Raw genomic sequence first — 25,575 nt, 5'->3', positions numbered from 1 at the left:
CGAAATACCATGTAGACATAATAGACATTTAAAGTATGAAGCTCACTGCATTGTTACATGCTTGCTATCCAAACTATTATTACAGTATTAAATACTTTAATTATTGAGGTAATCAAGCTCTAATTATCCCAAAATCCTTTCCGAATTATCAATGCATTATCCAAAAACTATAAACATTCTCCATCAACATTAATAGAGCATAAATCAATTAAATGCTTATTATTGAAATCAAAATTATTGTGTTGTATGTAAAACATAGAATTGAAAACTATACAAAATCACCTTTATGAGGACTGATTTGTAACGCTCATCGCATCTTTACTTTTAACTATAGAACACTTGAATTTGATATTATATATAAAAGTTATTATCAAAATAATAAAGTATTATCAAGTTGTCATAGTTATCCATGACTTACAACATGCTTTGTATCCACTCAAAATGGATAGAATGGCTTCTTCTTAACTTAATAAGCACTCAACAAGGCTAAGCTAAGCCTTGAAAAACTCCTTGACAAGCCAAGAGTAAGCTAGAATAAGTTTAGAAAAGGAAATCAAGCTCTACAAGTTACGACAAATGCCATGAAGCTTTAAGCTGAAGCTTCTTTACAGGATAAAGCAAATAACCAATGAAGCTCTTGAAGTCCATGCTCTGATACCAATTGAAAGGTAAAGCTCAAGTAGAAATACATAAGAGAAAGCAAAAGCAAAGAAAGCTATGGTAGATAAAGCAAAAGAATGAGAGAGAGAGAGAGAGAGAGAGAGAGAGAGAGAGAGAGAGAGAGAGACCATATGTGAAAACTCCAACAGTCACAATGTGTGACCACCATTTTCTTATTCAATGGCCATTGAAAGAATAATGACTAAAGTAATAGCGATAAATGCTTGCTACATGCAATGTACAGATGTGTGAATAGTGTACAGAGTAAATGTGGGGGGCTAGGCACAAGCGGCTTTATCCCTAATTGTCATGTCATCATTCATAAAAATCACAACAATGACAGACTTTTTAAAAATATTTTTCTAATAAAGAAAGTGACCCACTTTTCCTACATAGAATATAACATTGCGCAATCATCCCTTAATCTTTGCATTCCATATATCCTTCCTCAATCAAATCACCATCCATTTGCTACGAATCCAATCTATTTGAAAATACTAAACAAATAATTACCCCCATAATTAAATCTCTTTATAACTAAGAAGTTTAAATTTGTATGCATGTTAATACTCCCTAAACACTACATTTTATATATGCCAACTTGGTGTTAATGACTTTACAACTTTTACTCAATTAACTCAATGTCACATTTGGTTTTTAATGATGGATCTCAAACCCTACTTTAATTTCGTATATTTGCCATCCTAGTAAATGTATTTACCATTCCTTCTCTATTCATCTCTCTTTGATCTTCAATGTCTTAAAATCTTAGATCTTCTCATTACAAAGTTGTTGGCTTACCTTAAAAGTTGCCACACTTCTACTACAAAAGTAATTGGTTGTTAGTGAGGGGCTAATGTCAATCATATGTAAGCTATTTCTCTTCTTCCACCTAGATAAGAACTTCAACATTTAAATTAGGTATAGGGTGGATATACAACATAAAATTATAACATGAGTAATCTTCTTTGTCCCAAAGTTTTTCAACACAAACATTTAAGCATTATATTCTCATTTGTGCTTGATAAAAATACACTTCTTGATCTTAGTTTCAATCTTTGACCTTTCTTATTTGGAGCATGCACAAGACAATCGCATCAAGTGTTCTAAAATACACAATAAAGAGAATGCAAATCTATTGGATCTCTTTTCAACACTATTGCCCATGCAAACTTAGTGCTCTCTCTAATATTGATGTTTAAGAGATCTCCTTGTCAATCTAATTCCAACTCCATCAAACTTTCATCCACATTGTTGAAAAAAATCTTGAGGCCATTATCTAGAAGCAAAGAATCAAATAACTTCATTATAACCACTACAATTTGATTGTGGAGACTCTAATAATTTGCTCCTAGCTCCAAGTCAAAGTCTAGCTTCTCAAAAATCCTACTATGATTGGATGTTTCATTGGCATTTCACTATCCAAGCCTCACTAGCTTTGGATGTGCACTAGACTAGAAGCAATAAATTGGATGCCCTATTAAGAAGGTTACAAATTGCACCTATGTTTTACTCAAATTCCCAAAACTATTCACACAGTCTACAAACTACTAATAATATCATTTTCACTTCTAAGAAGCCTCAAAGTTATATGTGGTGACTATTACTCAAGGGTTCTTAATTTAAAAAACCAACCAATATATGCTAGAACTCAAGAAAAGTTGAATCTACAAGCTAACCACATAAATTGCTTAAGAATAATGTTGAGAAAAGACCACATACAAGTAAGAGTATAGTGAACGTGGTGAATCATTAAGATAAGAGCTAATGAATAATTCACAATGGTAACCATGAGAATGTAGACACAATAAAAGTCTTAATGGAGTATCATTCAAAGTTGTGACTATATGGATAAGTACATGGACAAAACTTCTAAAATGACATTTCATCTCATCAATGATGCATTAAATCCTAGGACCTTGTCCTAAAACAATGGGAGTGCTTTTTGACATCCTCTTAAAGGTATGTGTTGTCTTTTTTTGAGATACACAATTATGGATTCGGATATCATATTTGTCTAAAAGGACACCTTTTCCAAATGATGTGTAATTTTCATAGCTTAGAAAGACTATGCATTCCTTCACTTGGTTCATCATATTTTGCATGTGTCAAGACTATCAAATGCTAGTTCTATCTAAGAATAAGATTATACTAGATATGTATAAGAAGAGACCAAACTATCTTTATTTTTTACATCACATATGTTTTAGCTTGTTTTTAGGTTAATCATGAAAATGATAAAATCAAGGTAGTTAAGCAATTAGACTACTCCAAATGACTTAGATTGTTCTCTTGGACTAATTGAAATGACATTCACAAAAATAACATTTATTTACCATTAAGATTACATCTTCTAGCATCCATACAAAACAAGCATACATGCAACAAAGACTAAACCACACGTAGATCAAAGGATAAACTTTGATGTAATATCAAATTAAAAAGTAAATTGTGAAGGTTGTCAATGTAAATCTATATTTGGTTGCCTCGCTTTATAAGTTTAAATCTAACTAAACATTCCCATTTTATGTTACATGCTTGTCACATTGTTGTGAAAATAACTCTTAAAACTTTTCTATAGAAATTAAGAGTATAAGTAGTAAAACCTCTTTAGAAACAACTTAATTTACTTAATAAACTTCAACTTAAACTATACCATGAAAGATATTCAGGCACCATCATCTCACTTCTCATTTCTTTTAAATTCTTCCCTCCTACAAGCTTTATCATTCATTGTTGCACCCCACTATTGCTCTACTCCTTTCCTCCACAAATACCTTGGAGTTCCAAAATGCATTTTTACAAAAAGATCACAACAAAATTATTTAACTATCACCTTCATTTTAAACATCCTTAACTTTATAGCTTATATGAAAAGCATAGCAAACCCACAATGTACCAATATATCAATTAGAATGGATGCCTCACTATCTACATCAAAAGGAAAGTTGAACTTTTTGCAAAATGCCTTACAAATTCGAAGCACACATGACAAGTTTGAAGTTGAAAATAAAGTCCCTCCCTAAATGGAATGCCCGTGTGTCTCTTCTTTCATTCAATACTTTCTTGTTTTTCTTATTATACAATACTTCATAGAAGCACTTATCCACTTGCAACCAAGCAAGCCTTATAGACATGTTAAACATAACAATTCTCGTGTTAACCTAGAAAAGATTGTTGATCACAATAAAAAGCTTACAATGATAATATCTATATGGATTAGTTCACAATCAATTTATGTTCACGGAGGCACAACTCAACTTCTTAGAAGATTAAACTTCCAATTTTTAGTATATACCAATCCATTGTGCTTTTTACAAGATGACTTATCACAACCTTGATTCATACATTCCCGTGCTAGTGGGCCAACAATAACAACTAAAAGCTTGTATAATACTTCATAGTATTGTAAAATTTCACAATTTTAGATTGACACTACAACCATGAACCATCATTAACAAGGCTTTACATTAAAAGACATTAGATTAGGCCACAACCATAATGATAATAACAATAATAATCAAAATGTTAACGTCATTCTATCCATTCACTAAAAATATCAACCAAACATAAAGTTTCATATTTGTTCATGAAAATTTGCAAGATTAATGATTTCGAAAATATATCAATAAAATTTCAAAGGTTCTCCCCTTGATGCTTAACATTAGGCATGAATTGTTTGTAGATTTTGATATGGACAATTTTCATTTTTCCTTGCACACCAATTAGCAATATACTACCATTTTTACCACTCATTTTTCAATGCATGTTGCTACATAAATACAACACCTAGAACCTTGCATATTCTGTGAACTAGAGCGTAGTTTGTCATCCTAGCTTGTACACACATTGATGTCATTGTTACATATTAATGCCTAAGATCAAGTGCATAATGTTAGAGACTAATTCGATAAACAATTTGGTGACTCTTAGATTTATATTCATAGATGGTAAGGATATCATCATAACTCCAATAATATTTATAAAATTATCATAAAAACATAACACATTCAAAGATGACACTTTTTGACTAGTAAGCCTACACAAGTCTGTCCACACGTTCAATAATGCAATTAGCTAAGGTTGCCCGCAAAACTCTAGTAAGTCTTAACACTCTTAGCCATAGTGAACACAAGTTGAGCTCATGTTATCATATGCCATCCAACCATGTATCTTAGCATTGTAAAAATAGAACCCTTAAAACTTGACACAATTTACACTTGCATTTTCTAAGCTCCTAATTTCTTAACAATTAAAATAATAAGTGGAAAAAAGAAGTATAAAACAAGTTATTGAACATCCACCACTTACATAAATTTTGGACGGAAAATTTGTGAGTTTAATGAGGTACCAAGAATCTTTTATCTAATATTTTTCAAAAGACGTGCATAAATCTTCGTGCATCCTCATATTCATAAAAAAGCCACCAATTCCTTGACCACAAGGTTCTTAACCTTGAGAAAAACAAATATCCCATCAATATACTAATAACCTATGATGTGACAGACTCATAGAGTTCAGGGTATTTGTCGAGTACAATGGCGTCAAAACCCTAGCACCATGTGTTGTAAAGATTCGCATACAACCAAAATAGAGGAAACATGCACAAATGAGTGGGTATCATGTTCATCGTCCTCTAAAGAGACATGACTAGATAGTGGAGCTCCTAGTCATGTAAGTTTTGAGTGCTGCTGCTATTTTATTGTTCTTAATGTACACAAAGACGCACATAAAACTGAGTTGCATTTTTGTTACTTTCTATGGGCTATAGAACATGTCAAATGGATAGATCAACAATGACACAGTATACTCTCCATATACTCCATGTTATATATTAACAGTGTTCTCCCGTGTGTATACTCACACATCCACAAATATGTAAACAAACACGTGTGTACAGAGTCTTTTTGTTGCATGTGCACATACTTCCCAGAGTATGAACTGGTGAGGTAGGGGATCACTTGGTTATGCAATAAGAAGAGGCTGTGTTCTACTGTGCTAGAAAAGAGGAGAAAACTGGTAGAGAGCATGATAGCCCCGATATGCCACATTTTAAACTTGCAGCTCATGGAGTATCATGACAAATGATTTGGGTGACTGATGAGACATCCACCCCACACCCCACAGCCACCACTAACTAGCTTTACAAGTGCCCCTTTGCAAATGAAGCCCAGCAGTTTTCGCTGAGGGCGTTGGATTTTTGACACATACTTGCATAACTAACCAGGCATGACAAGTAGCTACATTCAAACAGTACAATGTTCCCTGTAAAGAAAAAATACACATCGTTTGTTTGAAAGCTCCTGTTGCATTCAGAGGCTGTCTCACATCAACTTCAACTGTCATTAGAAATCCTTACAGTAGCAACAACCTTTGATGTAAACCTTTTGAGATGAATCAAGCAGGTGAAGGGGGGGGAGGGGTGGGGTTTTGTCTTTTTGGGGAATCTACAAGATTTGGCAGGGCCACCTAAGCTACCCATTCCTCCACAAAACAAAACTTCATAAGACATGATGAATCATAGTAGACAATTTCTCCACCCCACAAAATAGTACTGAAAGGACCTTTGTGACTGAGGCAAACAAAGCAAATGCAGAGATTGTATACCTTACATCTGTTTTGAGAACTTCACAGTTGGCCAAGACAATCTGGCAAGAGTTGGCAGGGCCACCTAAGCTAACCATTCCACTACAAAATGAAACTTTGTATGATGCGATGAATCATTGCAGACAATCTGTCCACCACACATACAGTGCTTCTACAAATCAAAGGACCTTCACTGCACTATCTTCATCAAGAACTGTAACTCAGGCAAACAAAAAAATGCAGAGTTCTTCAGTCATATACCTTACATCTGTTTTGAGAACTTTTTGAGAACTCCCTTTCTCTGTTTTGAGAACTTCAAGATTGAATAAAAGTGATATGCCATTGGTTCTGCAGCCAGGTGAGCACCACCCAAGACCTTCAGCCAAGGATAGTTTGACTGACCCAAATAAGCCCTGATGGGAGAGTAACATTCAGGCATCTCCCCCATGAAAGATGGGGGAATGTACTCACAAATGGAAGAGTAACATACTGGTGTGAGTTAACTGTGCCCGGCTCAGTCAAGTGGCTCACATACAAATGTCAGGGCACACCTCGACTTAAACCTAAGTCATTTGTGAGCTGATTCCTATTCTTAACCTAAACCACTATAATGCACAAATGCTACAGAGAACTGAAGACATGCTCTCTTGGACTGGGAATTTAAATACAATTAAATACTTTTGGGATTAGCACTACCTTTCTGATTCCACTATGGGGAATTTCTAAGCACCATTGTGAAATTTTATTCCTACAACACCTGAATCCCCATAACCTGAAAAGCAGTGAGCTTTAACTGACATATAAACATAGCACCTATCACACTGCATGTAAGCCACTTCAGGGAATTTCTAAGCATCATTGTGAAATTTTATTCCCACAATACCTGAATCCCCATAACCTGAAAAATCAGTGAGCTTTAAAAGCATACCACCTATCGCCCTGCAAGCACCTATCACACTGCATGTAAGCCACTTCAGGGAATTTCTAAGCATCATTGTGAAATTTTATTCCCACAATACCTGAATCCCCATAACCTGAAAAATCAGTGAGCTTTAAAAGCATACCACCTATCGCCCTGCAAGCAAATCACGTCACAACAAAGCTAATGGTAGGATCGAACATGTTAGATAGATGCTTGCCGTTACTCAGTACAGGGATCTAGTCCCCTATTTAAAATTTATAAAAGGAAGTCAGAAGAAGTAATGCATGCAGAGTCAGGCTAGCAAATGCAATATGATTTTAGATCCAAATGTGTGGTCTCTTTACAATTAATGCATGAGTCATGAGAAAACACAAAAAAATAAGCAGCCATGCCGGAGAAGCCATGAGAATTTCAAAACTTTCAGAAATAGAATGCCTGCTTTATTGGAGTACTAAAGAAAATATTAATGAAATGAAAACTCCTCATATTCACCTGCTGCCAAGCTCCTAGCTGGTGCTCACAATTGTCAACTTACCTTGAAACGCCATGATAGTACTTAAAATCTTAAAGCTTACACCACTGACCACTTAGTGTAAAAAGTCTTACCTCATTGTCTAAACATTCCAACAATAGTAAATAAAACCCTAATCTTCAAACCTGTTTGTTACCGGTTCCACTCCTTGAGAAAGAAGCTACACAATAGCTACTTAAATTGAAACATATTGAAAAGACCTTATCAGCTCCTGTAACCCGGAAGTAAGCTTGTTGTTGATGCTCCATAAGGACTGGATGTTGATATAATGGCTTGTGGACTCTGATCATAAGGAAAATTACCTGAAGTTGCAGTTGCAGGAGGACGTGATGTGGAGTACCCACCTGATCCTATTCCTGGAGCTGTTGAGTTAAAGTTTCCAAATGAAGTAACAGATGCTATGGAAGGCTGCTGATGTGTACCAAGAGGACCTGAAGAAGGAGTATCATTGGCTGTTGTTGACGTCAGTGCAGGCACTGGTCTTATGCCTGGAGCACCTGGAGGGGTCAAAGCTGACAGTGGTGTCAAAACATTACCTTGCAGAGTGACTCCAAAAGGAGGTCTAAATGTTGTAGGGGGGTAACCTGCATTATATTTCATGATGATAAACATCAGAGGTTGCAAAACTTGATGCAAAAAAACATTTGTCCACAATGTGCAATCTTAAAAATTTGACATCATCAAACAGAAACAAATCATCAAATACTTCCTGTAAACCACTTGGCTAGTTATCTCCAGACATGCATTAGCTTTGATACCTTTTCAGAGATGCCTGCAATCCAAACATATACCTGAACTGGTAATTCCTGATGGCCGAGGCATTACAGGAGGGCGTAAAGTTGGCAGCAAAGCAGAACCTGTTGCTGATGGATTTGCCCCAGGAACTGGCAACGAGGGAGGGCGTAAAACTGGGGCTGAAAGAGGCGACCTGTAAACATACCCTGCACTAAGATGCTGTTGAAATGCTGCTGTTTGTCCAAGGTGTTCCTTAACTTTTTGATCTATAAGACTTTGTGTCTGCTGTTCTTCAAACTGTTGGTAGTAACTGCGAACATTTGCCTGAGGTAAAAGGGAATAAATACCTGAATTGTCCCAAAATCAAGTGACACTTCTGAATTCCAATTATTCATAGAAATCTACCTTGTGCTTATAACCCTGGTTGTGTTGTTTCCTCACAGAAGGCTGCAGTCAAAAGATACCATACCACATCATCTTGATTGTAACATATACTAATAAACCCTTTAGGCCCAGTTCTGAGAGCATTATAGATCATTCAATCCTAGTCTTATCATTGACTACTCAATTTATGTTTCAAGTGCAATGGATCATGCATCAGACAACAAAGATTGTTCACTTACTGAATCATGTGTTAAATAGGTATCACAGTAGTCACAATAGTACCTGCATCAACATGACATGCAGTCAAACAAATTCAGAAAAGCCAACAGCAGGCAATTTTCAAGACAAAAGTGAACTTCCTCTACAGCAAGCTCAATGAAGATTTAAATCTACAAACACATACTAAACTGCTCCCTAATTATTTCTCTTTTCTTTTTTTTGGGCTGCTGCTGTTGTAGACCTTCCTTGAGACTCTTCCAGCCAACAAAAATTTGCATTTTTGCTGCCACTGGTCCTTCCTGTGAGAGTGGGCAATGGAAGAGGAACACAAACATAGAGAGAGAAGGGAAGAGAGACTGCAATGAAAGAAGAGAATAGAAGAAGAAAATCTGCACTGAACTTTGAATGAAAGCTTAATACAAAGGTGGACTGATCAGTCCCTGCATGCAGCCCAAGGTATCAATGAGGGCACCAATAATTGGCTCTACATGTCCATTACGAGCCAAATTGGCCTCACCCATGGGACCCAACACATCATCTCTAATGCTGAACTTGGCCACCAATTCTGGAGAAATGAAGTTGGCATGAGCACCTGCATCAAAGAAAACTAGAGCATCCTGATCCCTCACTTTGCCCCATGCAAGACGTAGCTCTAAAGCATCTGAGTTTGGTTGCTCACAAACAAGATCAAACAATCCAACTGAAGTTTTATGCTTCTTGCCTTTCTAATCCTTATTGTCATCAGCATGTTCTTTAGACTTAGTTTCTCAGCATTCACATGCTATATGCCCCTCTTGTTCACAAACACAACACTTCTTTGCATCATACAATGCCTTCTTTTCAGTAGATTTCTTAGCACCAGCAAATGAGCTTTTGCCTCGTCTACCTTTTTAAAAGAACAACTTAAACTGATTTTCAGCTTGTTGACACTTTTTTAAGGAGTTAAACTTGTTGCCCAAAAATTTAGTCTTGCTGCCCTTATTTTCAATGCATAATCTTTATCTGCATCTTCAGTCAATTGTGCCATGTTGTTCACTTTTGTCTTGGTGCAATAGCTGTGGATTTCTTTGAGTAGACCATAACAATATATCTCTATTTGCTCAATCATTGTGACCCCACGAAAAGAGCTATTTGACAAGAAAGCTCTCCAAAATTTGTTTGTATACTCTTCTAAATCAACACAATGAATCGCATCCAAATTGTGCCTAGTGTTGGGTGTAAAGTTCCTCTGGGTGTAAAGTCTCTTAATTTGTTTGTATACTCTTCTAAATCAACACAATGAATCACATCCAAATTGTGCCTAGTGTTGGGTGTAAAGTTCCTCCGGGTGTAAAGTCTCTTAATCTACATGTGTATAAACATATACGGGTGTGAACACGCCCTTATTTGTATCCTAACATATAAATACATTTTATTATTTGTGTACCATGACTTTCTGGTACATTCATCTTGTGATTCTCTCACTCTCACTCTCGACACTGCTCCTACTCCATTTGTCTTGCATTCCATTGCGCACTCACCTCAACAAACTGGTATCAAAGCTACGGCAAAGGAGTGCAAACTTCTCGAGGTAGGTAATAGGTTAATTGCAACCAAGTGAGGCAAGCAACATGTCATTTTTTGACCAGGCTGACCAGTCGAGTCAATCGATAGGTCAGTCTTGACCAGACAAATCAGGCATGAATTGCAACAGCAGTCAAGCGTGAGCAGGTGACAAGATCTGCAATTGACTTCAGGCATAAGCAGGAGGAGCTGGACAGGTCAAGCGTGAGCAAGCAACAGCATGGCAGAGATCACGTGATAGCAAGTAGGTCAACAGGGTCACGTCTCGTCATTTTTTAAATTAATTTCTACAGTCTGTTCCCCTTCTCACTGGCAGGGCTTCGCATGTATAAGCACAACTCTCAGATTTGTGAATATTTATGCCCGAAAATTTGGGTTTTTCTCAGATTTGATGTTGTTCATGCATAACAATGACACTGGACCCAAAAATTGCAGAAATTCTGCACTTAAAGCCTTGAAAATTTTGGGGCTTTTCATATATCAATGAAATTTTGCTTGACTGAGCCGAACATTGGTGCACATTTGGACCTGAGAAATTTGGGGCTTTTCCAAAATTTCGTTAAATTAGTCTGTTTATGCTCTCGAGAACATATATTAATGCAATTGGGGAACATTGGTCAATGAAATTTTGGGGCTTTTGCTGAAATTTGTGAATTTGGCAAAATTGACGTGTAAAACGCACATTTGGAACATTGCTGAAGCAATCTTGGTGTTGTAAGCAGTAAAAAAAGAGAGGTAATGCAAGAAATAAAGGCAAAAGCGTGAGTAAAAGCAAGGGTAAATGAAACCGGTCTATGACTCACATAAAGCGGTAGTTCCTTCAATTAATACCTAGTCTTCTCACACACACACACAAACAAAGACCTCACTCCCTCGCTCAACACCAGATTGGTCCCGAAGTCCGGCGCACCTCTCAGTATTTCTTTATCAATTAAAAGATGGAAAGTTACAAAAATGAAATGTTCCAAAATACAGAACCTGTGAACAGTTGGTTTTCCATCTTTTCTGAGTAAATCCCAACTGCATAAGGACAATACAGCATGACCAGAACAACATCCCTTTTAGGAAAGCATTTTCTGTGACCATAACTCAATGATTCATGTGCAGAATTGTAGTCTGCAGAACTTTGTATTCATCGTTTTTACTGTCCAATATATCCAAAACAACATCCCTTTTAGGAAAGCATTTTTTGTACCATAACTCAATGATTCATGTGCAGAATTGCAGTCTGTAGAACTTTGTATTTACCTCACATCATTCCAGTAGTAAAACAGTCCCACAAACAACACTAAATCAGAACTGAAAAACCCTGTTCATGTGTGGCATGGTCATCACTTTCTTTAGTTCCTGCATTGGAGAAGCCAACAACTGCTCCTAAACCTAGACAGTGAGGCTCTTGCCTCAGCAGAAGTGCAAAGAAAATACAAAATTGTACCTTTGATGGAATCAGCCCATCATGCAGAGCATTTCCTATGAGAAAAGAGAGAGAGTTGACCAAAGGAAGCAAGCTCTACCTCCGTACATGAGTCAAAGACGAAGAAGTACTCTCCATAGCTGATAAACTTGCAGCAATCTGCCCTCAGCTCCTCCAAACTTCATTCTCAGATCTGCCCCTCATGCCTATTACGTTTTTTAAAATGCTCTCTCTCTCTCTCTCTCTCTCGGGAATTTGTGCCACATGGCATACATGTAACAATTTTCCCGTTTAAACCTTCTGGTCTAAAATTCTCCATGATCACTGCAAAATTTGACCTTGGCACAGACCAAAGAATTAATCCTCGTGCAAAAACGAAGATAATGACGTGAACAGATTCTAGGGTCCAAAAATAGTAACTCCCTAAATTTTAGGGATGGTGACTCCTGCATTCCTCAAGTTATTTTAAGCAACTTTTATCATTGCAACTGCATCAAGTGACTTTTATTCCGTAAGCATTCTCACATGTACATCTTCTGTCTTGGCCAAGCTCATTGTCTTGCACCATCTCCAATGGCTAAGCACACAGTCCCAAACGATTGGCATTCTATTCTTCAATGTCCATTCAATATGGAATGGGTCCTAAGGCTCAGACAAACCATTAGTCCAATTTGTTCCAATGGCTGCCTCTTCTGGCCATGTAAAGATCCTGGCTTAATCCAAAAGAACTCTGGGGATAAAAAGCAACAACAACTAAAGAAAAGAAAAATAAAATATTTATATAAGTAAATAAGGAAAGCTACTACAAAAAGTATCACCACCTGGTGACATACCCCCCTCTTGAAAGAAGCAAGCGACCTCGATTGCATGCCACACATGCTAATGGATGACACAAGACGATAACAAGATTCTCCATGTAGTTAGTGCCATCGCATGTATCACTTGCTAACAGATGACACGAGGTGATGGTAGGAGTTTCCCCACTACCATTTGTGTCATTGCAAGTTCAAGTCTCACATAGATGGAGGATCGCATCCTGTATCCAACTATGATTAATAGGAGCCTTTCTAATATACATGTTTACGAATGCAACAAAGGGCGATAGCACGTGTCCCCGAACTATTAGTGTCACAACATGTATAACCATTCAACTAAAGTTTAATAAATACAATTTCAAAGCATTGAGATTTCATTCAATAATACACATGTTAATGCTCAGTGTAAACCATACATTGTGCATTATTCAATGAGATGCAGTATTCAACTGTACAATAGAAAATGTACAAAGCTTTAAAAAGCATTCTAAGTCACTGTAGATTCTAGTAAGAAAGCTTCTAAGTAATGTCGCAACAATTGAGGCGAATCTGCCAATTTAGCCTCTTCCATCCATTTGGCATCCATTGGTCAATAGTTCTTGAACTTATACCAAAAATCTTTCTTATAACTCTACCTTTCACTTTCCTATCCTTATGTGCCATGATCTGCTCAGGAACTAGAATCTCATCTAATTCCTCTACTTCAAGCTGTTCCTCTTGAACCATATCTTCTGGCACTTCACCAATAAAAGGCCTCAATAGGCTCACATGGAATGCATTATGAATTTCCCAATTCTCTGGCAATTTCAGCCTATATGCCACATCATTGATCTTCTTTGAGACTTGAAAAGGGCCATAGTAACACATACTCAGCTTTGGAAACAAACTTTCCTTGCCCTTTTATTTTCTTAAACCTGCCTTTTCAAAACACAATAAGACCCAATCATCCTTTTTGAACAAGAGTTCCCGACGATGACTATCAGCGGCTCTTTTCTATTTAGCTTGTGACTTTTCTAAGGCATACTTGACCTTTTTATATGCTTCGTCTCAATCTTTTATATAACGATCTACTTCAAAAATGTTATCTTTTATCTACAAAATGGGAGGCAGTTTCTTTCCACCTTCCACAATCTCAAAAGGTGCTTTGCCAGTAGATGAGTGCACTGTATTATTGTATGCATACTCAACCAATGGTAAGTAGTGTTTCCAAGAAGTCTTATGATCCGAAACATAACACTTCAATAGATCTAAAGCAGTCGAATTTGCTTCTTCAGACTGTCGATCAATTTGTGGATGGAAAGAAGATGAAAATTTCAGTGTAGTGCCCATGTTTTCAAACAATGCTTTCCAAAACAAGCTAGTCATTTTTGGGTCTCTATCATTAACAATTGACTGCGGCATTCCATGGTACTTGAAGATATTATGCATAAATATCTTTACCATGTGTTCTGACTTAACCTTTTCCCTACAGGAATGAAATGTGTATGTTTGCTGAATCTGCAAATGATAGTCCAAATTCCATCATTCCCAAAAGAAGTTCTTGGAAGATCAAAAATGAAATCCATGGCAATACTTTCGCATGGCCTTTTTGGAATAGATAGTGGTTGCGATAACCTTGGTGCCTTCTGTCTATCAAATTTGACCTTTTGGCAAGGCAAGATCTAACATATGCATCAGCATTAGATCTCAAGGTTGGCCAATAGAAGAAAGTCTCTACCGCTTTGACTGTAGCATCAATACCACGATGTCTTGCATACGGTGGAGCATGACTTTCTAATAAAACTATTGGCCTTGGCTGTTTTGTAAGGCATAGTCTTCCATGAATCATGATAAAGCCTTCTTAAACACATAATGATCATGATGTTGGCCATTGATCAATTGTTCATAGATTTCAGAGAAATCTTTGTCATCAGCATACTGCTCTTTCATATCATCCAATTCATGGTGATAAGAAATTGAAACAGCTGACACCTATAGTTTGCGAGATAAAGCATCTGCAACTACATTCTTCTTGTCTTTCACATGCACTATTTAAAAATGAAACATAGATAGGAAGTTTGCCCAACGCATGTGTTTCTCTAACAATTTAGCCTATGTGAGAAAGTATCTAAGTGTTTGATGATCCGTTTACACTACAAAATCAGCACCAAGCAAATAGTCCTTCCAACTAGAAAGTGCATGGATCACAACCAATAACTATTTTTCATAAATTTGGTAAGTCCTTTCAATGACAAAAAGTACTCTACTCTCGTATGCCACAACTTGGCCATTCTACATTAATACAGCACTAATGCTATTTCCACATGCATCACATTGCACTACGAATGGCTTAGACAGATCTGGCAAAATAAGTACTAGATCTGTAGTCATTTTCCTCTTCAAACATCTAAATGTTGATTTCCCTTTGTCAGTCCATTGCCATTTGACATCCTTCTTTTCAAGCGCATGTAAAGGAGAAGCAATCTTCTATAGTAAGAGCATAGGCCAAGAAAACTGCGGACATCATGAACGGTTTTCAAGTCTGGCCAAGAGACAATTGCTTCTATCTTTGCAGAATCCATCTTTAGAAACTATGTACCCAAGGAAGTGAATCTCTTCTTGAAAAATACCCTGACCTTTAGATTGTCTGGGATTTTTTGAAGCTAGTCGGTTTTAAAATACTAATACTCATATCGTTCCTTTAGAATTCACTCTTCTTGCCATTAATGAGCAATATGTTATGCTTAAGCTCATTAAAGACTGTAACTAAGTGTTTTCTATACTCCTCTTCATTCTTTGAAGAGATGATCATATCATCAAAGAATGTGCCAATGAAACTTCGATAAGGGCAGAAAATTCTATCCATCATCCTGTTAAACGTAGCAGCAGCATTGGTCAATCCAAACGGCATAACTAAAAATTCATAGAGACCAAATGTCGTTCTAAAAGCAGTCTAATGGATATCCGCTGGCATGATTCTGATTTGATGGTACCCACTTTTCAAATCTATCCTGCTAAACATTCTTGCTCCCTGTAACCCATCAAGAATGTCATCTATCCTCAGAATCGGAAACCTATTCTTGATCGTGTTCTTATTCAAAGCTTTGTAGTCAATACACATTTGCCAAGAGCCGTCCTTTTTCTAAACTAGCAACACACGTAAACAAAAGGGAGAACTATTGGGCTGAATTAGTCCCTTCTCTAAAAGCTCATTAACCTGTGTCATAATCTCTTTTTACTGCGCTACACTGACCCTGTACGGTGGCCTATTGGGCAGAATAGTCCCTAGAATAAGATCTATGATGTGATCTTCAGGCCTCTCTGGGGGTAACTCTCCTAGTAACGAATCTGAGAAATAGTCACTGAATTTATCCAAGAAAGCCCTTCTACTTTCATCTAGTACAAACACATTACTGTCAACTTCATTAACTTGCTTTGCAAAAATCAAGTGCACAGAAATATGATTTTTCATTACATTAGTAATTGCAAAAGCAAAAACAACTGGGACAGACTCTCCTTTAAGCTTTGCATCTAACACATGAGTCTTGTCCTTATGTACAAGAGTAATCGTTCTATTGTAAGTATCCAAGATAGCATGCTTCCTGTGACACCATGGAATACCCAACAAAACATCACAGCCCTCTAAAGGCATAATATGGAACTCCTCTGTGTCCACATAGCTCTAAATGTGCATACGGAGTTTGCCAAGAATGGGGGTGACAGGTTCAGTATGTCCTAGGCATGCCAAATCAGCCTGTCCAATTGGTCCCATTTCCTTGGGATGTATAGCCAGCTTAGCTTCCAATGCCAGTGAGATAAAGTTTGCATGAGCTCCAAGATCAAAGAAAATAAGCATTGTGGAATCTCTGATCTTTTCCCAAGCTCTGCACAATTCTATAGCATCATCAGCTGATTGATCTCCTACCATATCAGGCACTACGCCAATGTTGGGCTTCTTTTTACTTGGCGCATCTTTATCCTCTGCATCTTTAGAAGATTGCTGTGGGCACTTAGAAGCAATATGGCCATTCTATTCACATATAAAGCATTTTTCGGCCATCATTAAAGCCTTTCTTTCTTCAAATGATTTGCCAAAAAGTGGCCTCTTATATCCTTTGCCCTGTTTGAAAGAAGTCTCAGATTGCTGCTAAAAACTTTTCTTTCAAAAAGACTTCTTTGTAAAGTCGGTCTTTTTTGGAAATTGCTTCTTCTTCTTGCCAGGATCCTGCTTAAACTGCGAATCCTTCTTTTCAATGTCTTTAAAGCTGTCAGGTTTTCCTTTCAACAATGCATTTGCCACACCAGCATTTTCAATTAACTGTACCATATTTATAACCCTAGTCTTGGTACAATAATCCCTTATGGCTTCGGACAAACCACAACAGTACTTTTCAACTTGTTCTAATAGAGGCATTGTCCTGTAAGAACTCACGAGAAAAAAGGCTTCCCAAATTTTCTTATTATACTCTTCTAAATCCGCACAATTTGCCCGTCCAATTTGCCACGTGTTAGTTAACCATGAGGTTGCAAACAGCTGTTTAAAATGGACCCAAGTGGCAGGTGCATATGCTTACATCAACAATATGTTCCACCACTGCAAAGCATTACCTTTCAAAAAAGTTGCAGCCTTCCACACCCTAGAAGTCTCAGTAAAATTCCCTCCACTATAAGTTGCATCAAACTGTTGTACAAATGTCAAAGCTTTCAGCTTATCTTGCATACCATTGAAGATTTCAAACTTTAATGCCTGATCACCCTTTTTATAGTCTTTAGGCTTTGCACTTCTTGGTACCAAGTTGTCATAGACAGGTGGCTGTAAAAAGGGGAGTCCCTTAGAAGCATTATCAGCATTAATTTCACCTATCTTAGCTGCCATATACCCACTAGGCTGAAAAAAACCAGCTGTTGCATTTTGTACTCTAGGCATTAAATAAGGACTCTACAAAGTCCGATAATCGGGCTGTAGACCAATATTAGCATAAAGTGGGTTCACTACCTCAATACGCATCATTCCTGGTGACCCTCTAGGTAAGTATCCCTAATAACCAGTGGGTAATCCAACCATTGCTTGAAAAACTGACCCACCACCAAAGTAATCAGGATAGGTAGCAAACTGAGGAGGAATAGTCTGTTGTGCCACTTGTGCATAACTGCCTTGACCAGTCACTCCCTGATCCTGTGCTTGTGCTTCTTGTTGCACTGGAGCTATCTCCATGATCAGTGTCTTTTCCATATGCTCACGCACATTAGAGGTTTGCCTTTTTCAGCGCTCCATGGTATGATGTGATGACTCAGCCTGAGAATCCTCATTATGTGACTTCAAAATTTTTTGCATCCGAGGATTCTTTACAAGCTGTTGGAAAGATCCAACCATATTGAGGAGTTGTGCCATAAACAAGCCCTCTTGTTCTTGCTGCTCATCCTATGGTTCAATGTTGTTTCTAGAAGGTGCTGACACCTGTATACCAATACTCTCTCTTTGGTGTCTATGAGCAGAAGAAAAACTCTCTTCTTTATGAGGGAGTTTTCCTTTGCCTTTGTCCATGTCTGCCATCTCTCTAGTCCTATAATCTCTGTAAAACCTGTGTGTATGGCCTTTTCACCCAAAACTTTCCAAGCTTAAATTCTTACAGAAAAGAATTCAAATCCCGAGGATGGAACCATGAAACCGGTCTATGACTCACATAAAGCAGTAGTTCCTTCAATTAGCACCTGGTCTTTTCACACACACACAAACAGAGACCTCGCTCCCTTGCTCAACACTAGATTGGCCACGAAGACCGGTGCCCCTCTCGGTTTTTCTTTATCAATTAAAAGATGGAAAGTTACAAAATTGAAATGTTCCAAAATATCTAACCTGTGAACAATTGGTTTTCCATTTTTTCTGAGTAAATCCCAGCTGTATAAGGACAGTACAGCATGACCTGAACAACGTCCCTTTTAGGAAAGCATTTTCTTGACCATAACTCAATGATTCATGTGTAGAACTGCAGTCTGCAGAACTCTGTATTTACTGTTTTTACTGTCCAGCATATCCAAAACAACATCCTTTTTAGAGAAGGATTTTCTATGACCATAACTCAAAGATTCATGTGCAAAATTGGTGTCTGCAGAGCTCTCTATTTACTATTTTTACTGTCCAGTATATCCAAAACAACATCCCTTTTACCTTGGCATCATTCCAATAGTAAAACAATCCCACAAACAACACTAAATCAGAGCTGAAAAACCATGTTCCTGTGTGGCATGGTCATCACTTTCTTTAGTTCCTGCATTGGAGAATCTACATAGATTATAGAAATACATGGGCTAGTTTCAAGAAAGCCTTAAAAGAGGAGCATTTCATGTGGATATAGAGAAAGTAACTAAGCGGACTTTCATTGAGTGATTTCATAAGCATAGTTGCACTCATACGTGGTACGAACTGGTTCGTACTATACGGTTCGTACAGTACTGTACTGTATGAATTCGTACAAAAAAACAAGCACTTTTTTTTTTTGGGTGTGGTTGTTGGTGGTGGTGGTGGTTTGGGTTATTGACTGTTGTTGTTGTGGCGGTGATAGTGATTTTGTAGCCTTGATCGATCAACCAAGAAAGGGGGTGGAAGCTTGATTAGACTCCTCATACATGTTTTGTTATGATTTATCCTAGAGCCAAAGGCCATACATAAGATATTCAAGCAATTCCAAACGTTTCTAATTGATGTCCCATCATTTTGTTAGTGTCATCAATAAATAAATTCAGCACCATTTGACAATCATCAAGTAGCTTAATCCTATTGATTTTACCTTTGTTCACAGCTCATTTTGCACCACCCAATCCAAAGCATTAGTACACATTGCTAATAAAACTAGGCCAAAGGATAGCTTGGCCTAATATACCTTCTGAGAGTACACGAATTAGTGAATGTACCATCAGTAGCTACTAAGCCTTAGCAATGCCAAACAAAACCATAACAAAATTCATAAATCTTTTACCAAAACCTTTGGTGGTTTGTTTGGTAACTGTTGGTCTCACACATCATTTTGGTCTCTTGTAGACGTTAATAAATCATCTCATGTCATTTCATCTCTCTCTCTCTCTCTCTCTCTCTCTCTCTCTCTCTCTCTCAAGTATACATGCCTCTTATTTGTATGATCATTCATGTATGATGTATCCACTCCTATGTATGTACTTGTAAGTTGTAGCGCATGTTGCGCATGCGGCATATGCCATAGAGGTTTTGGCATATTACCCTCAAGTACTTATCTTATATACTCCAATAACATTGCTATTTAGACTTTAAACATCTGTTCTATCATCTATAGTTCAAAATAATGAAGTTAAAATTTTTTTCATACTAATATCGTACCGTACGTTATAAAATCTTAAGGTACCATTTAGTATCGTATTTTATCCTACCGTACCGTACCGTACTTTTCATACCTGACAACTATGTTCATATACCTACAAAGGGCTTTTCTTTGAGATGAAGTTTGAGCAAAATTGAACCATATAGAGCAATCATATTTGCTTATAGAGAAAGTTCTTTTGTTTTTACTCCACAGCTATAAAGAGAGTTTGAGATGAAGTTTGAGCAATTGGACCATATAGAGCAATTATATTTGCTTATAGAGAAAGTTCTTTTGTTTTTATAAGCTACCTGAGGATGTAGGCCCATTGCCTAACAATACAGATCATTGGGTAAGAAGGTCTACACAAGTCAAAAGGCAACCACAGAGGGTTCAACTGTCTTTGGATTGCATTTTATTGACTGACGAAGGTGAGCCTTTGACATTTAGAGAGGCACAATCATGTGAAAACAAGAGAAAGTGGGAGCTTCCTATCCAGGAAGAGATGAAGTCTCTGTACGCGAATAACACATAGGAGCTTGTACCTTCGCCCAAGGACAGGAAAGCTATACCTAACAAATGGGTTTACAAGGTGAAATGTATTGATGGGAAGTCCAAGTACAAGGCACATTTGGTTGCTGAGAGCAAGGAAGACATAGACTTCCAAGAGGTTTTTTTTACCAATGGTGAAGATGACTACGCTCAGAGTTTTGTTTGCTCTCTTGGATTTAGAGTTGGATCAAATGGATGTGAAGATTGCTTTTCTTCATGGTGACCTAGATGAAGAGTTGTATATGAAACAACCCAAAGGTTTTGCTATTCAAAGGAAAGAGCATTTAGTTTGTAAGCTGAAACGCAGCTTATACGGACTGAAACAAGCCCCTAGACAGTGGTATAAAAAGTTTAATACCTTCATGCTCAACCATGGATTTAAACGCAGTCATGCAAATCACTACTTATACACTAAAAAGGCTGATGATGGAAGCCTTATTGTGCTCGTCTTACATGGGGATGGCATGTTGATTGCAAGAAAGCATAAGAGTACTTTGAATGCTCTCAAAAAGACAGCTGAATTCAATCTCCTCGATGAAAGACTTGGGGGTAGCTGAACACATTTTGGACATGCGCATTAAAAGAGAGAGGGCAACACTTGTTATTTCTCTCACAGGACAAGTACATCAGCAAAAGTACTTGACAGATTAATATGGCTGATGCTAAGCCTCTTGATGTGCCTTTACTGACATATACAAAGCTTAGCAAAGCTGATTGCCCAAAGAATAATGCAACTGCTAGTGCTATGAAGGGCATACCTTATGCATTAGCTTGTGGTTCTTTGATGTATACCATGGTTGCACCTCACCCTGACATTGCTCATGCAGTGGGAGTTGTTAGTAGATTCATGTCTAACCCTGGCAAGCCACATTGGAAAGCAATGAAATGTATCTTTAGATACTTTAAAGGTATACAAGAAAAGTGTATATGCTATGGAAAGGATACACTAGAGTTACAAGGATTTTGTGATTCATGCATGGCAAGAGATCTTGACACTAGGAAATCTACCAGTAGGTATGTCTTTACTTTAGCTGGTGGGGCTATCTCTATGTGTTCAAGGTTGCAGAAAAGTATGACACTAAGAACTACAGAGGCTGAATATATTTCAGCCACAGAAGCTTCTGGCTTGGCTGATTGGTCAAGGATTTTGGTCTCTCATCTGTAAAAAAAAGCGGACTGCAGGCACAGTCTCCTTTGATGGCGTTTTTTCAGGTCTAATGTCTTTGACGTCAAATGGCCACTGACAGGTGCTCAATGAAGCCTTGTGAAGCTCCCAAACAAGCCACAGCAAGCTCTTGCACAAGCACAAAGCATAAACCCTCATGCATACCTTGACAGAAACAATGGCAGCCTTTCTTTTCAACAAAGACTCTTATCTTCAAGCTCTAGATCCAAACTCCTTCATTGCTGTTGGGAATAAAGGGCCATCGTGCCTTTTATATGTGCAAAGGTGTGAACACACCCTTAGCACATTTGTACTTTCATATATATCTATCTAAAACCAAAAGAGGTACACTAGTCTTTGTACCCAATATCAAAGGTATCGTGCTCACTCTCCTTTCGACTGCTCTCTACTCTATGTGTGTGTTATCCGTCACGTTCACTCTCAGCTCCATCGTCAAGCTCATGTCTCACTCTCTACTTTGCACTCTCTCGAGAGTCAGCCTAAGAAAAGCAGTGTCAAAATTGAAGAGGTGAATGTAATCACTCATGACAGTGATAATGGGAATGACGTACTCTTTGTCTCTTCACACTTTAGTATACATGCCTTACTTGCAAATATGAATGATGACATGCAACTTGGATTCTAGATTCAAGTGCTTCCTTTCATGTCACCCCTCATCGTGAGTGGTTTTGACTGTACAAGGGGTCGACATGGTGTTGTCCATCTTGGGGATAACTATGCATGTGACATTGCAGATATTGGCAGTGTGCAATTGCAGTTTCAGCATGGTTCTGTCTTCACACTTCAGCATGTACGACATGTACCTCAGCTCAAGAAGAGCTTGATTAGCGCAAGGCAGCTAGATGACAATGGATTTCATACCACCTTTGGTGATGGGAAATTGAAAATCTATAAGGGATCTAGAGTGATTGCCGAAGGTTGTGAAAGTGATACCTTGTATTCTCTCCATATATCTAGTGTGCGTGACCATGTTGTTGCCGTAACCGAGCAGCCAAGTGTTTCTTTGTGGCATGGCCAATTGGGACACATGAGTCAAATTGAAATGAAAGTGCTTTCTCATTTGGGTTACTTGCCTTGTCTTCATTATGCTGATTTTGAGCATTGTGATCATTGTGTTTATGGTAAACATGCACAGACATCTCATAAGAAGTCTCTTTCGCTGAAATCTTCTCCTCTAGAGTTAGTACATTCCAATGTATGTCAAATGCCAAGGTTATCTTTAGGGTAAAAAAAAATACTTTGTCACCTTTGTCGATGATGCTACACGAAAGGTATGGGTTTACCCTATTCGTAGCAAAAACGAAGTGCTTGACAAGTTTCAAAAATTCTTGGTATTGATTGAAAATCAAACTGATAAGACACTTAAGTGTCTTCGCTTTGACAATGGTAGGGAATATATATCCAAGGCCTTTCAGGCATTTTGTGACAGCAAAGGGATAAAGAGGGAGCTCACTGCCTCTCATAATTCACCCCAAAATGGAGTTGCACAGCATATGAATCGGACCATACAGGATAAGGTCCATACGATGTTGTCTCATGCTACATTACCCGATGGTTTTTGGGCAGAGGCTGTTATGATAACCGTACACTTGATTAATCGGTCACCAAATAGGTCTTTTTTTTTTTTTTGGGGGGGGGGGGGGGGGAGCTCCCTAAGAAACGTGGTCGGGCAAGCCACCTTCGTATGCACACTTAAAAGTGTTTGCCTGTGAAGTATTTCTGCACATACGTAAGGAAGAACGCAACAAAATTGAGCCAAAGTCTTGTAAATGTATTTCCCTAGGATATGGTGATGAAGGTGAAATGGGATATAGATTATGGGATCCCGAGAAAAGAATAGTAGTACGCAGCAATGATATTATCTTCCAAGAAGGTCACATGCACAAACAGCCCAAAAGAACAGAGGAAGTCCGTAGGGTTGTATTCCAGGAAGAAATACCTTTTGGACAGCAAAATGTGCCCGCTATACAGCAGCAAATACCTGCTGTAAATGAACTTGCAAATGCAGAAAATAATGCTGGAAACGATCAGCCAGCCATTGCCCATACTGATGAGCCACTAATGTGCAGGAACAGCCAGGACAACAAGCTGTTAATGCTGATTTGCAGGCTGAAATACCAAGACAGCAAGCTGAAAATGAAAATTTGTAGGCTCAACAGCCAGCAAACAATGATCATTGGGTTAGGAGATCGTCTAGGACTCCTAGACAACCTGATAGATTCATTCCTGGTGCAAACAATGTAGCCGATTATGTCATGTTGACAGACTGTGGTGAACCGTCTTACTTCAAGGAAGCAATGGACAGACAGGACAGCAAGAAATAGTATAAAGTCATGTTGTCAGATATAGAATCTCTTGAGAAAAATGGCACTTGGGACTTGGTGTAGTTGCTTTAAGGGCAGAAAACCCTTCCATGCAAATGGGTTTACAAGATGAAGGTTACTTCTGGTTCCTCGCCAAAGTACAAAGCAAGATTGGTTGCGAAGGGATACAAGCAAGAACATGGAGTTGACTTTGATGAGATATTCTCTCTTGTAGTCAAGATGACTACATTGAGAACCATTTTGGGCTTGGTTGTAGCCGAAGATATGGAGCTCATACAGATGGATGTAAAGACTGCATTCTTACATGGTGATCTACATGAAGACATATATATGCAGCAGTCTGAAGGGTTTGTGGCAAAAGGAAAAGAAAAGATAGTATGTAAACTCAAAAGAAGTTTGTATGGGATGAAACAAGCACCAAGCGAATGGTATCATAAGTTTGATATATTTATGCAATCTCAAGGTTTTCAAAGAAGTCAAGTGGATCATTCCTTGTACACCAAGAAGGTAGCAGATGGCAATCTGATTATCTTGGTTCTATATGTTGATGACATGTTGATTGCTGGCAGGGATACTCATGCCTTGGGCTCACTGAAGCAAAGTCTTCATGGCAGCTTTGACATGAAGAATCTTGGTGATGCAAATCACATTCTTGGCACGTGAATACTCAAAGATAGGTCAAAACAATTACTCCATCTATCTCAACAAGAGTATATCTCCAAGGTTTTGCAGCGTTTCAATATGGAAGGGGAGGGGGGGGGAACAATTGGGTTTCCATTACCTCCATATGTGAAACTCAGTGCAAAGGACAACCCTACATCTAATGATAAGAAGGCTGAAATGGCCAAGATACCATATGCTTCAGCTGTTGGCAATTTGATGTATGCTATGGTTGCTACACGTCCTGACATTGCCTTTGTAGTGGAAGTAGTTAGCAGGTACATGGTAAACCCTGGTAAAAAGCATTGGGAAGCAGTGAAAGGTATTATGAGATACCTCAAAGGCACAAAGGATTTGTGCATCTACTTTGGAAAGCAGAAAGCATCTGTCATCGGCTTTACAGATGCAGACTATGCTGGTCATGCGCACTGCAAAAAGTCCACTTCTGGGTATGTGTTTACTTTCACAGGAGGAGCAATCTCTTGGATCTCCAAGCTATAAAAGTGTGTTGCATTGTCTACTACAAAGGCAGAGTATGTGGCTGCCACTTAGGCATGCAAGGAGGCTTTATGGCTTTCACGTCTGGTGGGAGAGCTTGGTATTACAGAGTTACCTATTCCCCATTGTGATAGTCAGAGTGCTATCATGCTAATACGGAATCCCCTCTTTCATGCAAAGACGAAGCACATACAAGTGAAGTATCACTTCATTAG

General features: G+C 38.1%; 1 protein-coding gene across 2 annotated transcripts in view; it reads right to left on the bottom strand.

Annotated features, from left to right (window-relative positions):
- Positions 1–5,038: 5,038 nt before the first annotated feature.
- The window catches only part of LOC148022057 (U1 small nuclear ribonucleoprotein C-1-like), a 44,076-nt gene continuing 23,539 nt past the window's right edge, over positions 5,039–25,575 (bottom strand). The window contains exons 2-6 of one of the 2 annotated variants that reach the window (XR_015694452.1): positions 9,059–9,101; positions 8,841–8,882; positions 8,492–8,759; positions 6,268–8,284; positions 5,039–6,134 (exon numbers count right to left, since the gene is read on the bottom strand). Coding sequence is in view for 1 of the 2 variants with exons in the window: in XM_087697667.1 (XP_087553793.1) it covers positions 7,905–8,284; positions 8,492–8,759; positions 8,841–8,882; positions 9,059–9,101 (733 nt within the window). In the remaining variant the exon portion in view is untranslated. Of the gene's footprint in view, positions 8,285–8,491; positions 8,760–8,840; positions 8,883–9,058; positions 9,102–25,575 lie in introns of both variants that reach the window. The other variant, XM_087697667.1, reaches the window with a different exon arrangement.

The sequence above is a fragment of the Lygodium microphyllum genome, chromosome 17 (genome assembly GCF_053477565.2).
Source record: "Lygodium microphyllum isolate KBCC chromosome 17, Lygodium_microphyllum_v1.1.10, whole genome shotgun sequence".
Classification (NCBI taxonomy): domain Eukaryota; kingdom Viridiplantae; phylum Streptophyta; class Polypodiopsida; order Schizaeales; family Lygodiaceae; genus Lygodium; species Lygodium microphyllum.
Note: the sequence above shows the minus strand (reverse complement) of the source record. Positions and strands in the feature narration are given on the sequence as shown.